The sequence below is a fragment of the Antechinus flavipes genome, chromosome 5, assembly GCF_016432865.1.
Source record: "Antechinus flavipes isolate AdamAnt ecotype Samford, QLD, Australia chromosome 5, AdamAnt_v2, whole genome shotgun sequence".
Lineage (NCBI taxonomy): Eukaryota > Metazoa > Chordata > Mammalia > Dasyuromorphia > Dasyuridae > Antechinus > Antechinus flavipes.
Genome location: NC_067402.1, coordinates 222,437,714 through 222,454,416, shown reverse-complemented (window position 1 = coordinate 222,454,416; position 16,703 = coordinate 222,437,714). Strand labels below are relative to the sequence as shown.

Here is a 16,703-nt window from a genome sequence, read left to right as displayed (position 1 = left end):
ACCTAGATGCTGGGGAGCTGCGGGATAAGGCCGGGACGGAGTGAGAACTGGGCGCTGGGACGGTGTAAGCTGAAGTTCATGAAAGCTGGTTGTTGTGGAGGCTTTAGGAATGAGTACATATGTATCTGGTCTTGGGGGCTCTGAAGCCCCCAGAAAAGTGTGTAGACCTGGGACTAAGGAAGAAGATATTTGGGTCCTGGAGGGAGGTCCAGGCCTGGGAGATAGAGCACCTAGGCCCTGGGGCTAGGGGGACACAGGCAAGGGCATGGGCAGGGGGAGTGATGAATGAGTTGGAGAGTAAGACCTGAGTCCTGAAGAGGAAAATGGGCTGGAGCATAGGATAATTGAGTCCTAAAGTAAGGGAGGATGATGGGACAGTTGTGGGGTAGAGCACCTGAGGCCTAAGGGGAGATCTGGTTTTGAGCAAAAGAATACCAGAGTCTGAGGGATATAACCTGGATTTTGGGGATGGGATGAGATACACTCAGGCCTTGAGCTGAATGAATGGATTGGGGAATGGGATTCCTGGGTCCTGAGAGGAACAATGGGCTGGGAATAAGGTAATTTTGTCCTGCATGAAAGGATGAGCCTAAAGAAGATACTGAGGGATGTGTGTGTGTGTGTGTGTGTGTGTGTGTGTGTGTGTATGTGATACTACAGTGTATTGGGGTAAATTGGTGACAGGACACCCAAAGGACTGGAGGACAGAGTACTTGGGTTCTGACAGACTGGTCCCAGACCAGATAGGACTTAAGCAAAATATCTGGCTCTCAGTGGAGGTTGGGGTCCAGAAAGGATCTGAAGCTGGGCCCTGTACACCTGAGTTCTGGAGGAAGGGAGGAGGCAGAGGCATAGAACAGATGAGCATGTTTGGTGGGGTTGGGAGGGGAAAGCCCTGCAATATGAGTAGAGATTCAGGGAGGCAGTAGAGAAGATGGGTGAAGCTACTACTGTCTGGGACTTGTTTTTACCTGCCCTTAGTAAAGAGGATACAAAGAGAGACCATCTAGTCCCTAAAGTCCCAGAATGCTAAGACTATTCTCTGGATGACCCGAATCAGTAAACCAGAAGGAGAAAGTTCGACTGGGTTGGGCAGAACTGAGAACTGGGAATGAGTCTGGGGGAGGGTGATAGAAATGGCAACAGATTAGAGTGGGGGGAAAGAGCTGGAGGCCAAGATGGCTGGGTTCTCAAAGAGGGAAGGGCTTGCAGGGGATCTCAATGCTGTAGTAATCACCAAATTAGATCTGGAAAGGGCCCAGAGAGTTGATCGATGGGAGATCAGATGCTCATGTTCCCTTCTTTGGGACACTTTGATCTCCTCCACCATGTCCCCTCTCATTGATCTAATGTGGGAGGGAAGAGATCTATTTCTCCTCCCTGATAGAAGGGCTCCATTTCAAGGACAAGGAACAATGCTGAGAAACTGGAGTCCTGGACATCTGGGTTCTGTCCGGCTTCAAGGAGGATGAAAGAGATTTGGGAACAGAGACTTGGAATTTAGGCTCTTAGATGTTGGAGATTAGGGACCCAGAGAGACCTCGGAAAATCTGAATTCCTTATCCTGTGAGCCTGACAAGGTCATCTTAACCAAGTCTTCACCTCTCCCTAACTTCTGCTCCTGCTGGCCAATCTCCAGGAGGAAATAAATTTTAGTTTCTTATCTTTCATGGATTGAAGAAAAGGGAACTATTAGCCCAGAATCGCTCTTTATTCCTCCTTCCACCTTACTCCTTTCAGAGAAGCCTTCCAAAGGCAGGGTGATATAATGGAAAGGGCACCAGCCTCTGAGTAAGAAGACCAAGAGAACATTTGAATCTTGGTTGTGTCACAACCCTTGAATCTCAGTTTCTTAATCTGTAAAATGGGGATAATATTATGGGTACTGAGAGGGAAATAATTTTCTAAACATTGTGATGTCACTGAAATATGAACTCTTGCTATTCTATAAGGGAAACTGAGGCACAGGATTCTGGGGTGCTTTGCTGGGTAGAGCTAGAGATGAATTTACGAGAGACTGAGACAGACAGACTGGAAGAGGGAGATTAAGATGAAAAGGGGAGGAAGGAAGAGAGGGAGAGAAAAGCAGAGACATATCTTTGATCTTCATAACCCATGCTCACCTCATGCTGCATCAGAATCCCTAAGATAGGGAGACAATGGAAAAGAGCTCTTGTTGGAGTGGAAGAGCATCTTACTCTAGGGAGAAATGATTGCCAGAGGGAGGAAAGGGTGAAAGTGGGAGGGGGTGACTTTGGTGAGTGGCTGGGGTGGGGGGGGTGGATCTATTATTGATGAGTTCTGCGCCCCAGGCTGCTAATGAGCCTGCTTGGCTGCTCTAATTGATGTTGGGAAACCCGAGACCCCCAGATCAGCTTCCTGCCAGCCAGCTGGCTCTCCCTCTGCATCACCCCTCCAACATTTGACTACTCAGCTTTCTGGTCTCTGTTCTCCTTCTGATCTCTGGCATAAAGAGTGTGGGGACTTAAGCATCCCCAACTCCAGCTCCTATCTTCCTCCCTTCTCTTGATTTATTCAAGTATTTAGATGGGAAGCCCCACTCATTCGCTAAGCGTTTGGGGATCTTGGGAAGGTAAGATCTAAATCTCAGATAGGGAGGCACCCTCCATTTAGGGATGGAGTAATTGTACCCGGAACTGAAATAAACTCTGGACTCTATTTCTGATTACTTGATGCAGGATTTAGAACCACAGGATGTGGGTTTCAATCTTGGCTTTCCTATTTCCTACTTGTGTGACCTTGGGCAAATCACATTACCTCAGTTTCCTAATCTGTAAAATGAGGAAACAGGACTAGGCAATCTGTGAGATCTCTCCTAGATCTGAGCTCCAAACCAGTTATGACACGCTGTGTGTCCTCTGTCCCTCATGATACACCATGTCCCTCATAAATAAAATGTGTCCCACTGATTAACACAGGCCACACACAGATGTATACAGGCACCCACTAGCACTTTCATGTCTGCTTCTCTCCAGTCACTTACTTTAGTCTCATACACAAGACAGCTTAGATCAAGAGACATGTGCTAAACAAACACCCATAGGATCTGGGAGATTGGGAGGGGGGTAAGGGACTGGATTACTGGAGAGCCCACATTTTAGGGTGAACATTTCCTTACTCCTCAGGAAGGGAGGTCTCTCCTCTTCCCCTGCCCTTACATACTTTATTTGTTGTTGTTGTTTTTTAATTCTTGTCGAGGCAATTGTCTAGGATCACCCAGGTAGAAAGTATATATTAGTGTCTGAGGCTGAATTTGAACTCAGCCTCCTGTTTCCGGAGCCTAGAGTTCACCATATAACTGGCCTTCCTTACATACTTTGGAAGATTCCCCAAGAGAACAGGGAACAAGGTGGACCGAATAAAAGTAACCTGCCATTTCTTGTTGCTATCTTTCCTTCCCACATCCCCCAGGTAACAATTCTTCTTCATCCCAGGCCTTTTGAGAAGGAACTCCTGAACCTGGGAAGTGTTGGAAAGTGAGAAAGGTGCAGGAAAAGAGCATGATTTGCCCAAAGAGATGTTTGGGAACAAATACTGATGCAGCTGGGAGCTGGGTCACAGATCCCAACAACCTGGTGGTTCACAGTCTCCCTCATGTCATCATCCCGTAGTTTTGGGACTAAGCTGCTCCCCTGTGGCTAGATCCTGCCACTGCAACCTCAGATTATGAAGGACGGTCTCCTAGTGCCCTCCAATTGCCTGAACAGCTCTGGACAGCTGCCTTCACATTCTAGGGTCTTCTACACATCACAGAAAAGCTTTTCTTAAGTTTAATCTCGACTTCATCTTAAAATCATTTCCTCTTTCCCTGCTTCAGGTCCAAAGGAGAGAAAGAGAAAAGAGAGTATCTCTCTTCTTTTAACAATCTGGTGCTTTAGAGGACTGAAAAGTCGTTACCTCCTCAGCCTTCTCTTCCCTGCCTCAAATTCTCCTGATATTTCCCTGGACTTTTAGCATCTTGTTACTACCAACAGATATCCTTCTGATGTTTGGGAAATGATAATGGCTTTTCTTGATCAATCTCAGCACAGACCCCCCCCCCCCAACCTGGGCTTTCAGTCCAGAAGGTTCTCCTTCATTTCTCCTCATGTCAGTTTCTCTCTTGACCCTCTCGGCCCATCAGCTCTTGGACACTAAATCCCATTCCCAGGGAGAAGGCAAAACATGTAGAGATACAGTGAGACCAGGACCCCTGATAGGATGGAAGTTGGGGGAGGTGTTGGGAGGAGCAGAGTGGTGGAGGACAACAGAGTTGGGCCTGTGGTCAGTGGTGGCCCCTAGCCAAGTTTATTGCACTTGCAACAGAGTTTAAATAAGTCCCAGGATGTCCCCAGGGCCAGGAAGAGGGGGCAGGGCAGGGGAGGAGGCAGCATCAATACAGCTGTAAGAACACTCTTGCCTGGCTCGGGGCAGGCAGGCCCTCTTGCTCCCAGGCCCTGGGAAGAGGCCAAAGTGAAGTTTCCGATTGGCAGCTGCCTCTATTGTAGTTCCCATCAAGGCCCTGGGCTTCCTGGGATTCCAACTTCTCCTGAGTCAGGTCCTGGACTTGTCTCCAGGTGAGCTGCTACATCAGTCTAACCTGGAGTCCTAGCCTGATTGGAATCCTCAAGTAGTCCTAGAAAGCCCCGGGTTCTAAGTCAGTGCCAGATCACTTTGGAGATCTGTCTTCATCTGAATTCTGGCTCCATTTCGAGCCGGGTGCCAAGTCCACAGACCGGGACTTCCCGGTTCTATATCAGCCCCTGGGCTCACCCTCCTAGGTCTATGTTTCTTCTTTACCCAGAGCTGGGGCTGGCTTCAGAGGGTCCAGAGCATCCACCCTCCACAGAGTTCCAGGTTCACAGTCCAGAAGATTCTCTGACCCTTGGGTCAGTTACAAGGCTAAGGACAGGACTCCCCCGTTAGGGGACTTGAAGCTGGAGAATTACAGCTGGCCCCCAGGAATCTGGCACTGGATTTCCCAGCTCTGGTTCTGGAGCCATTTCCAAAGAACTCTCTGTCCCAAGTCTCCAAGGGTCTAGGGTTGCAGGGTCCTATGTCTGTTCCCATAATCTGGGTCCTTCACAGTGCATTGGGGAGAGGGTCCCCTGCTCTCCCACTCCCAGCTCTGACTCTTCAAGTATGTCTCTGAGCTGGATGAGGGAAGACCAAATCCCCCCTCCTTGCTAAGCACCTTTAGGAAGCACCTGCTCCCTTCCTCCACCCCAGTCAGCTGAGGAAGGACAGGGCTTTTGGGATAAGGAGTCCGGGGCAGGGAGATCTTAGGCATCCGAGGTGGCGGGGGGCTTGAGTTGAGCCTTCTCCATGGCGGTGCCGTATGGGAGGGAACGTTTGAAGAATCCGAGCTGGGGACATAGGAGGAGAAAGAAGTGAGGATCCAGTCATCTCCCTCTTTGCAATGGACCCTTAGCTTCTCTCACTATTCCCCCAACTGACTGCCTATGGAAATTAGGAAGGGCCCCATCAGCCTGGGTGGGATGGAGGGTATGGGGGAGGAGAGTTGGGAACCTATAATGAAGGTCATGAAGATGAGATGACCGTGGTAATGTACAGGATCACAGGAAACACATCAAAGAGCTATTTGAGGCTGGGGGGACAGGATAGCTGGATTTTGGGGAGAGATCTTGGATTGAGGAATTGAAAGCGATGAATTAAATCCCTCGGGATCTCTCCTCGGCATGGCTCCCCTTCCTCTTGCCTGTATTAGATGGCAGGATTACCGAGGGGAGTCACGTTGGTTTCCTGTAAGCTGGCAGAAATATCTCATGGGCAGAGGGACAGGGGGAGGCAGCCATAACAAAAGTGGAGAGACGAGCACATCCTTCTGTCTTCCTCCTGATTCTCATTTTGTGAGTGTTGTACAAAGTCCCTGTCCCCTACCCTCGGTTTCAAGGGCCCTCCCCCCAGTCCCCAGCACAGGGTCAGTCACCACCTACAGGCTCTGTGGAAGCAGTACCTGTTCCAGGATAAGACACAGCATGTGAGCTAACCCACTGCTGGATGGTTTCACTGTCGACTGCAATCCTAGGATCTTAAATTTAAGTCCAAAAGGGACCTCAGCAGCATCTACCTAGTCTAGCACCCTCATTTTCCAGAGGAGGAACTGAGGCCCCAAGACATTAAGGTAGCAAGTCACTGAGTCAGGATTTGAATCCAAGATTCTACTTCAAAGCCAGTGCCCTTTTGACTGGTTTCTTCCAGACGTTGTGGCTGAAGCTGAAATCCACCCCAGAGGATGAGAGCAGGGTTGGTAGGGGGAGTAATCCCCATGGGTGCTGTTAGACTACTGGGGGTGGGGGGTGGGGGTTCTGCCCGAGAGACACAGGGACTTTGTGTGAGCCTGCCACCGACCTTATAGAGGACGTAGATCAGGAGGCCGAGGAGCAGGAGGCCGAGGAGCACGGCAAGGATGATGATCCAGAGTGGGACCCCCTGGTTGCCTTCCGCCTTGGTCCACTGCACTGCGGTTACCGCCTGGAGGGGAGAAGAAGAATCTCAGGGGGAGGCAGGATTACCCTTATTTTAAATCTGGCCCTCCAAGCCCTCAGCTGGGCCCTCGGCCTGGGATGCAAGCCAACCCAGCTCCTGTTTGTCATGAGCCTTCTCTGCGCTTCCCGACCTGAGCACTGGATCCCTGACTTGCCTGAAGCTCCTTGCGAGGCAACTGTCGAGGTGGGATCCGATACGGCATCTTCAGAGCCTCATATACCGCCTGGCACTGCAGAGTGGCTGGCTGATGTTCCCACTGCAGCAGAAGAAGAGAAAGTCAGGGCTACTGCTCTGCCCCTACCCGGTAAGTTCCGTCTGCCAGGAACTAGGAAGAGAGATCTCTTGTTTTTTCGTTGAGTTTTTTCCCCTGTAGTTTTGTGAATCTCTTAGCATCGTCGTATCACAAGATGACAGGGACAAACCTTATTTTATGGATGAGGAAATTGAATAACTATTTGTCTTTCCAGCCTTCTGTCTCTTCTTCACAATATCCTTGGGTCTCTGTCAATGAATCTCTCCTTCAAAATCCACCTCCAGAGCTATATCATCCATAGTCTTGTTTAATCCCCTCCATAATAGTCTTTCCTCATCTCTGGTTCCCTTCAGAACTTCGCCTCACTCAGTCTCAGGCATTTTAATTTGTATCTTGTACTACAATTGCCTCTCTGTACCTGTATTGCCTTGAACCCAGGTCTCCTCAGGCCAGCTCTCCCTGCACCACCAGTGCTGACCTGTGTCATTGCTTTAAAAGGTTTTCTTGATGCCCTGGCACAATGGCTAGAGAAACAGCCTCAGGGCGGGAAGAACCAGGTCCAAGTCCTGTTTCTGATACAGGTTCATTAGCTGCGTGACTGTGGCCCGATCATTTACACAGACTGGTCCCTAACACAATGAACTACAGACAAGTTGCCGGGATAAAGGAATCTTTTCTCTGTTAGGTATTTTTCCTTGGAGGCGATCAGAGTTAAGTGACTTGCCCAGGACCACCCAGGCCGGATTGGAATCCCGCCTCCTGACTTCAGGGAGGATGCTCTCACCTCCAGCTGTGCCTTCTATTGGATTTTAACCTCAGCGAGAGAAGCTGCATGCGACCTCCCATCTCCCCAGAGCCCCTCGAGTCTTCCCCTGGCACCTCATTATGGCATGGAGGTAAGCGAGGGCTCCTGCCGGTGCAGAGAGAACTGGAAACCTGAAAAGCTTCCAAAGGAGGGACCTGGCTGGCCACCAGGTGATGACATTTTGGGCAAAAAAAAAAAAAAAAAGGCCATCTACTGAGGGCTGCTGCCGGAGGGGCCAAGAAGGGCTCACCCTGACAGACTCTCAGATGCTTCAAGGCTCCCTCCAGGACCTAGCCCAGTGTCCCGTACACACAGTAGGTGTTCAGTAAAAATTGATTTGTATTGAATTGTCTCCCAAAGCACGTCTGCTTCTCTGTTTCTCTCGTGCCTGTGTCTTTTTGTCCAATTGGGGAGGGTCTCCCCCTCCCCCTCCCCCTCTCCTTGCTCTGAATTTCTGTGCTTCCATGTGCCCTCCTAGCTCTTTGTGGTTGAAGAGATGAGGAAAGAGAGGCTGTCATGCCGATTGTACCCACCAGGTGGCAGCATGGGCTTGTAGCTCGGACAATGGGCAGGAGAAGGGGGGAGAGACAGATTGGGTCTGGGAAGTAGAAGAAAGGAGAGATGGGGGTTGGGGGTAGAAGATGTAATGCTGGAGGTTAGGGAGGTGGGGCTAGTTGAAGGGGAAAGGTCAGAGTTGGAATCTTGGACTATATTTCCTTTTATAGAGAGATGGGACCTTGCCACTGTGACTACCTGACCCGTTTGGGGACTACAACAGAAGTTCAGGGCAGGGAGGTGTACCATGGGAAAACACTGTGGCACTAGGAAAAAACAATCAACCTTGGGAGTTTGCCTCGGACCCTTTATTTCATCAGGTTAAGAAATGCCAAAGATTCCTTTATCCTGGCAACTTGTCTGTAGTTCATTGTGTTAGGGACCAGTCTGTGTAAATGATCAGGCCACAGTCACACAGCTAAGGAACCTGTATCAGAAACGGGACTTGGACCTGGTTCTTCCTGCCCTAAGGCTGTTTCTCTAGCCATTGTGCCAGGGCATCAAGAAAACCTGTTAAAGCAATGACAGGTCAGCACTGGTGGCGCAGGGAGAGCTGGCCTGAGGAGACCTGGGTTCAAGACCCTTTCACATCTCTGGGCCCCAGGCAAATCTCTGGTGGCGGAAGTTGTGAGAAGGTATCAGTCTGTAATTGGGAGAGAAAGTTCCTGACTGGGAGCTGGACCTGTGAAACCACAGGAAGAAAAGCAGGGGGAAGGGAAGAGGAAGGAGAAGGGGGGAGGGAAGGAGGGTCAGGGACACAGAGGAGGGAGAAGGGGAGACAGGGATAGAGAGGAAGGAGAAGGGGGGAGGAAGGAAGGAAGGAGGGTCAGGGACACAGAGGGAGGGAGAAGGGGAGACAGGGATAGAGAGGAAGGAGAAGGGGGGAGGGAAGGAAGGAAGGAGGGTCAGGGACACAGAGGGAGGAGAAGGGGAGACAGGGATAGAGAGGAAGGAGAAGGGGGGAGGGAAGGAGGGTCAGGGACACAGAGGGAGGGAGAAGGGGAGACAGGGATAGAGAGGAAGGAGAAGGGGGGAGGGAAGGAAGGAAGGAGGGTCAGGGACACAGAGGGAGGAGAAGGGGAGACAGGGATAGAGAGGAAGGAGAAGGGGGGAGGAAGGAAGGATCAGGGACAGAGAGGGACACAGAGGGAGGAGAAGGGGAGACAGGGATAGAGAGGAAGGAGAAGGGGGGAGGGAAGGAGGGTCAGGGACACAGAAGGACACAGAGGGAGGAGAAGGGGAGATAGGGATAGAGAGGAAGAAGAAGGGGGGAGGGAAGGAGGGTCAGGGACACAGAGGGACACAGAGGGAGGAGAAGGGGAGACAGGGATAGAGAGGAAGGAGAAGGGGGAAGGGAGGAAGGATCAGGGACAGGGAGGAAAGGGCAAGGGAAGAGGAAGAAGCAAGGACAGAGAGGGAGGGAGAAAAAGGTCAAGCATCCGGCTCTTACCTGCTGGAAGGTCTTTGACCATACTCGGAAGTTCAACTGTAAACTTCGGCTTTCCTGCCTGTGTAACTGGTCTAGCTCACAGCGCAGCTCAAAACACTCTACGTCAGGACATTTCTGAGGGAGGTTTAGAAGAGGAAAGTGTCCAGAATTTAGGAGTCTTAACATTTAGCTCTTAATCTAATCCCTGGCTCCATGTTCTCTAGCAGTTCTCAAGTCCCAAGTCTACTTCCCCAGTCACCCCCAAAGCTCCCAAGTCCCAGGGTTCCCAGAATTCCAAACTTACCAGAACTCGGGGCACAGGGGCGGGTCCCCGACTTAAGGCTTCCCACCTCTGCTGCCGGTGTTGGGGCTCCTGGGGATCCAGCTGGAGGGAGATAACCCCAGGTTAGATTCCATTCTCCTCCCCTTATAGAGGTGACCCAATTTTTAGGTCAATACAAATCAATACTATGGATATAGTTTAACCCTGGTTCTTTGTTCTAGAGAAACCTTGTTCAAACATCTTATTGAACACAATTCACTTAACTACTCTTGTTGATTCCTTCTAGGATCCTCAACAATGCCTGCCTTCTTTTGGCTTTTCTTATCAGCCTCCCCATAGTGTCTTTTCCTGGAATATCCTCCCTTCACTTTCTGAATTTACTTTTAAAGTCAACCATTACTTCCTGCAGGAAGCCTGCCTTGATTCTCCTCTCCCACCCTGAGACACTCCCTTAGCCCCATCCCCATAGAATGCACTTTGCTGGTAGTTCTGTTATGTGCTTAACTATGGAACAGAATAAAACATGAAATCCACGTAAGTTTTTATCTATTACTTTTTTGACTGGTTTTGGCAATAATTTCATCCTTCAAAAGATGGGGAAGCTATCAAAAGGAAATCCTAATTTGGATATGAGGTTACTGACAGGGAGAAAATAATAGGGTGGGAAGGTTGGGAAACTTGGGGGCAAGTGACCACTCTACCTTAGAAATGATGATAGATTGAGAGGGGAATTTGGGAAAGGCTGGGAAAGCAGCCTTTTTTGGGTTCAGAGGAAAAACAAGGATGATCTCATAGATTAAAATATTTCACAAGTCAGCCCAGGAGGCCTGAGAGATGCTCAGGAAGGAAATCTTAAAGACATAAGCGGAAATCATTCCAATGAGGAACAGAAATGAAACTTCTCTAGAGAGCAATGTGGATGCACAGGAAACTCACCAATTGACTGAGACTTTGAAAAGAAATGTACAGAAAATGGAATCAAGGCCAGGAAAAAGACAACAAATGTAAGAGTGTAAATGTAAGTAAAAAAATAAATTAAGTAAAATAAGTCCTGTAAAAAGTATTAGAGTGAGCCAAGGCTGTTGAGGGAAGCTGAGGATGATAAAAATAACTTTTAAAGTTATCTGGGGAGAAAAAGGAGGCTCAAAGGAGGGATGAGAGGTGAGGTGATAACTGACACCAGAAGGAAAACAGAGCTGCTCAATTTTTTTTTTTTTTGCTGGGAGGGTAGATGGGATGACAATAGCTGAGGATTGGGAGAAGGCAGAACAGCTCAATTTTTGTTTTGTTTCAGATTTTTCAGCAAAGTAGAACCTTTTCACTGGAAATAACAGAATAAAAATGTCAAATAGGGATTTGATACCCAAGAGAGCACTTTAATGCCTTTTAAGAGCTTTTAATGAATTAAAATCAACTGACTTAGTTGAAATACAATCTCAGGTCCCAAAACAATGGGCAGATGGATTAGGAGCTACTATCAACAATATATGGAAGAGCAAGACAACAGGGAGGAAAACAATGGGCAGATGAATCGGGAGCCACTGTCAACAATATATGGAAGATCATGGACAATAAGGAAGGTCTCACAACTTTGCAGAAGGGCAAACTTTGTTCTAATATTTCTAGGAAGAGAATAGTCTGTAAACTACAGGCCATGGGGAGTCTGAGACTGGGGAAAGTTCTAAGGTCTGAGCTAACCTGCTCTGGCTCAACTGGCCTAGATTGGAAAGTAGGCTAAATCTTCATTATTGAACAACAGTGGGATTGGATCCATGAATAAATGCTGTACTTCCAATTCCAACACAGGGAGACCCAGAATAAAGAAAAAAAAGTCATGGCAGACTCATCTCATATATATATATATATATTTTTAAACAAGATTACTAAACTAGTAAATCAGGGGAATACTATGGATATAGTTTACCTCAATTTTAGCAAATCATTTAATAAAATGTCTTATACTTTTTTTTGGAAAACATGAAAAAGTCTGGATTAGATGATAATACAACTGGATGGACTTAGGGCTAGCTGGATGGTCAGGCTCCAAGAACAGTTGTTGATGGTTTGCGGTCAACATGGCAGAAGGCCTCCAGTGAAGGACCCCAGGGTTTTACACTTGGTCCTTTATTTATTTATTTGTTTTTTATCTTTAGCCTACTTTCCACTCTAGGCCAGTTTAGCTCAGACCCTAGAACTCAAAGAGTTCCACCAGCCTCAGATTTCCTGAATAGCAAAGATTTTAAGCATGTGCTCACAAACCCCTTGGATATGTTTTTGGATATCCCAAATGCCTTGGATAAAGGCATAGATGATATGCCTATCAACTCTGTGGATGACTTGAAGTTGGGAGGAAGAGCTCACATAGATGGCAGAGTTAGGCTCCAAAGGAATCTTGGCAGATTGACTCTAATGAAATGAAATTCTGTGCAGATAAATATAAAGTTTGGCACATGGGCACAAAAGAGTACCTTCCCAAGTAGAAATGAGAGAAGTACAGATAGATAGAACAGAGGTTGCTCTGGAAAGGATCCTAGGGTCTGATCCTTTCCAGAGCAACCTGTCTGAGATCAGGATAGATGACCCTGGACAAATTTAGTCTGAAGGAGTTATATGACAAATGTGCTCAAATATTTGAAGGACTGTCAATGTGACTTATCTTCCTAAATTAACACCTGATTTCAGGCACTTATTAGCTGTGGGACACTGGACAAGTCGCTTAACCCAATTTAGCTCAGTTTTCTCAACTGTCAAATGAAGATAAAAATGGCACCTAATTCACAATGTAAGTAAAAATTAGGATTGTGAAGAGCAAATGAAATAATATTTATAAAACACTTGGTATAGTGTCTGGACTATAAATAGGCACCCTATAAATGCTAGGTATTAGTATTATTTAGTTGTACAAAAGCAAATTTAGATTTGATGATGAGAATGATTTTCTCACAATATCCCAAGACTGGGATAAGTTCCCTCAACAGGTAGTGGTCCCTTTTTCTGAAACAAGATCTGGTATGTTAGAGTGGAAATAGAGTGAGAATTCCTTTGTGTATAACAGATGATCCCTGAGGTCCCGTCCAACCCTCAAATTCTGTGATTCTATGATCTTTATCTACATGATTTCATCTCAAGCCTGCAAGGACTTCATTTTCCCTAAACTTTGCATCTTCCCCAACAGCCATCACTGTGTTTTACATACTGCAGGCAGAATAATAAGTGAACACAAAGTGAACTGAATGGTTTGGTGTCCTCTGCCCTAGATCTCTTCCCCAGAGTCCAGATTCCAGTCCCTCCCCACCACCCATCTCCTTCTGCTCTCACTTCTTATCTCCTTACCTTCAGGTCTTGTGGATTGGGAGAATGACTAGTTGTGCAATTGCTAAGCCCTGAAATACTGGTGACATTGATGAGCTGCTGACCATCCAGGGCCAGTGGGCAGCTAAGCTTCAATATCCCTCTGCTGATGGAGCTGGGACCATGGTTGATAAGCTGAGAAAAGAAGAATGGAGTTATTAGCAGGGGACACCTGACCTCAGATCTTGATCTTGATACCACTGCCCTGTACATATTTCAAAGTCCCTCTTTTCCCTCACCCCATGATTACTTATTATTTCTCAACTTCTTACAGCCTAACTTGTTCACATTGTACTGAAACTGCTTTACCTTAGGTCATCAACAACAACAACAAAATGAGTTTTTCATGACTAAATCCAGTGGCCTTTTCTCAGGACTCATCCACCTTGAGTACGGTGTTTCCACCAAATCTGACACCAAAAATGGTGACCCTTGGGAGAGTTGGGGACATCAACATGGCTAAGGAAGGATAAACCAACCCAGGACAGAAGTAAAAAAATAGAAAAATGGAGCAGGTCAATGCTTCTATGCCAAAGTCTAGTGACGGGAACAGCTCCATTAGGGGTCTATGTAAATCCAACTTTGGTGGAATAAACAGAAGACTCGATCTCAGTTCCCATTTTTGCAACCTCAGTGATTACAGGATCATAGAATTAGAGCTAGAAGGGAGCGTAGAGATAATTTAACTTAATCTCCAAACTTTACAGCTGAGGAAATTAAGAAAGGTCCAGAGAAATGAGATACTTGTCCAAGGCCATACAGGCAGTAAGTGGCTAAGCCAGGATTTGTAGCCAGGTCTCTTGAGCCCAAATCCAATGAATTCATTTTCTTGTTACTGGATGAGGCTGTTTTCTTTGTCCTAGGTGATGTTTGTCCTTATTTTCAAAAAGGATCAATGTCATTACCAGGGATATCTTGATTAGCTGCTGAATTGAAGTGAGGAAGAGTTGCATGAAGTCATTAGCCTCACTGTTACTTTTGGAGTCACCACTGTCCAGTGGTAAAACAAAAGTCCCAAATCAGGGTGACCGATGATGGCCTGGGACACACTGAATGACCTCGTCGTGTTCACCTTCAAGCTCTGAGTGCTTCCCAGAGCCTGCTCCAGCTATTGTCATAGACTCTGAAACAAATTGTTCTCATCTGTCCATCTACCGGGGGGATGTCTTCACATGCTTAGGATAGTTAGGATGCTAACTCACCAATGGGTCTGAGGACAGTCAGTTACTCTCAACCTGGTTTAGCCTGTCTGCCAAAAAGGTTTGCCTGGAGGTGGTCACCGTGCATGCTACAGATTCTTGGAACTCCAGGTGAGAGTTGAGTAATGGGTGGACACCAATAGCGGATGAGCATTGATCATCCTCAGCAAGGATGCTCACCTCATTGAAAACACCTCAACACGCCCTTACATCATTGAACATTTACCTCCAAAATCTCTGAGTCTCAATTTCTTCAATCATAAAATAGGGATAAAACACGTGGTATGCTGGTATGTTTCCAGCTCAAATGATACAACATTTCCATTTTTTAAAAACTGTAACTTTAAAGTATCATATAAATAACTCTTATGATCTTTGTTTCCTTTTCTCTCATGCCCCTGCTCCAGTACTTTATCATCAGTGGCACAGTTCTACTGATTCCAAATCCATGACATTCCTGGCACTATCCCTTCCTCTCCACTCCTAGGAGCACTGACCTCCCTTAAACCCCCTTGGGGAGTCCGCAGAATTGAGCTGAATCTCTGTCTTGTCCTCTCTTGTTCCCCCAAGGACAGCAATGTACCTAATCTTTGACCACTGGTGACTAGCCCTTTGCTGTTCTTCATTTGTCATCCACATGGCCCCTAGGTCGCCCCCACTCTCCTGTGTGCCATTCGCAAGACTATGGAGTTTAGAGCTATCAGAGTCCATAGAGATCATCTCAAGTTCCAAACTTTCATTTTAAAGACTAACTATGAGTGCAGATGACTTTCTGTCACCTGGACAGAAAGGGGGTAGGTTCAATATATACATTTTTGGACTTAGCCAATATGGAATCTTTTATTCCTTGATTATATGTATCTGTTACTAGAACTTTTTATTTTTCCTTTTTTTTTTATAGTAAGGGAGTAGGAAAATAAAATGGAGAGGGAGAGAGATCGTGAAAGAAAAGAGGGTCACAGACATGGCTCTTCTCCGCAACCCAAGACAATTCCAAGAGATTTGGGATGGAAAATGTCACCCACATCCAGGGGGAGAACTATGGAGACTGATGTGTATGAAAGCATATTATTTTCACCTTTTTTTTTTTTTTTGGTTTGTTTTTTCTTTCTCAGGGTTTTTCCTTTTTGTTTCATTTTTTCTTTCACAACAAGACTAATATGGAGATATTTAAAAATGATTGCGCATGTAAAAGAGGGTCATTCTCTCTCTCTCTCTCTCTCTCTTTTTTTTTAATGCAGAGAAGAGAAATAAGGCCAGGAAGAAGCCAGTCAAGCAGAATAGCTCCAAATGCTACAGGTTGAACTTTTATATTTAAAAAGAAGTGTAAGAAGTACTTCACAGACACCTGCAGTTTTATGTATACTCATCTTTTTCAGTTCTACTGCACATATGGAAATATCCATTTGATTTGGTGTTTAAAGTCAAAATGAAAAGAAATTTTTAAAAAGGAAAAAAACATGAAGATACGGACTAAATGATCTCTTTGAACTCTTGATTTCAACTCTTTCCCAGGCTTCTCCTCCTCTCTTCCACCACTCCAGCCCCCCGGATAATTTTCTTTTCTTACTTCATAGACATGTTGGACCTCGGGGCCAATGTTACTCTCTTCTTCGGGTAGATCTTGGGGTTGCCAGCCACTGATTGGGAATAGTACTGTCTCTGGCTTGGACACCCTGAGAAGAGAAAGAAGGGTCAGTATGGATCCCAGATACCTTTGGAAGGTTCAATCCAGTCACCAAGCTGGATCTCTAACCTGTGACTTACCAGTTCAGGGAGACCTGGGCCTGAGCCTCCACAGAAAGCAGGAAGGAAACCATTTCACTCTGAGAGTTATTGAGATTCTTACTGCAAGAGGGCAGAACAAAGAACAAAGAAGGGAGGGGAAAGAAAACACAAGATTGTGAGCTGGAGAGAGAGAGGCCTTTGGTACAACAGAAGCCCTCTTTCCCTGCTCAGTCCATTCCTCTCCTCATACCCACAGGCCTGACCCCATCCTACCTGTGAATCTGGAAATCAAACTGGATATTTTTCTTGTTGTCCCGTAGATGAGGGACAGTGAATCGAAGGCCCCCCCATAACTGTAACCATAGAGAAAGAAGGAGGGGTCAGATTGGTCAGGCTCAAATGAGAGAATGTACGTAAAACCTTTTGCAAAATTCAAAGTACTGCATAAATGTCAATGCATAGAAAATAAAGATGTCCAGCCCAATCCCTTTTTTTCATCACCCCACTCTCATTCCTGTCCCTTTTCTTCCTCCTTTCCCTCCTCCACTGTTCAGGTCTGTCACCCCCATTTCTAATCCCCTCCCTCTCTC

General features: G+C 46.7%; 1 protein-coding gene across 1 annotated transcript in view; it reads right to left on the bottom strand.

Moving 5' to 3' along the window:
• Nucleotides 1–4,285: 4,285 nt before the first annotated feature.
• Nucleotides 4,286–16,703, bottom strand: part of ITGA5 (integrin subunit alpha 5) — a 32,908-nt gene continuing 20,490 nt past the window's right edge. The window contains exons 22-30 of the mRNA XM_051963549.1: nt 16,387–16,466; nt 16,153–16,233; nt 15,956–16,061; nt 13,169–13,321; nt 9,857–9,937; nt 9,574–9,687; nt 6,665–6,766; nt 6,373–6,495; nt 4,286–5,366 (exon numbers count right to left, since the gene is read on the bottom strand). Of these exons, the coding sequence (XP_051819509.1) occupies nt 5,283–5,366; nt 6,373–6,495; nt 6,665–6,766; nt 9,574–9,687; nt 9,857–9,937; nt 13,169–13,321; nt 15,956–16,061; nt 16,153–16,233; nt 16,387–16,466 (924 nt within the window). The 3' untranslated portion in view covers nt 4,286–5,282. The remainder of the gene's footprint in view (nt 5,367–6,372; nt 6,496–6,664; nt 6,767–9,573; nt 9,688–9,856; nt 9,938–13,168; nt 13,322–15,955; nt 16,062–16,152; nt 16,234–16,386; nt 16,467–16,703) is intronic.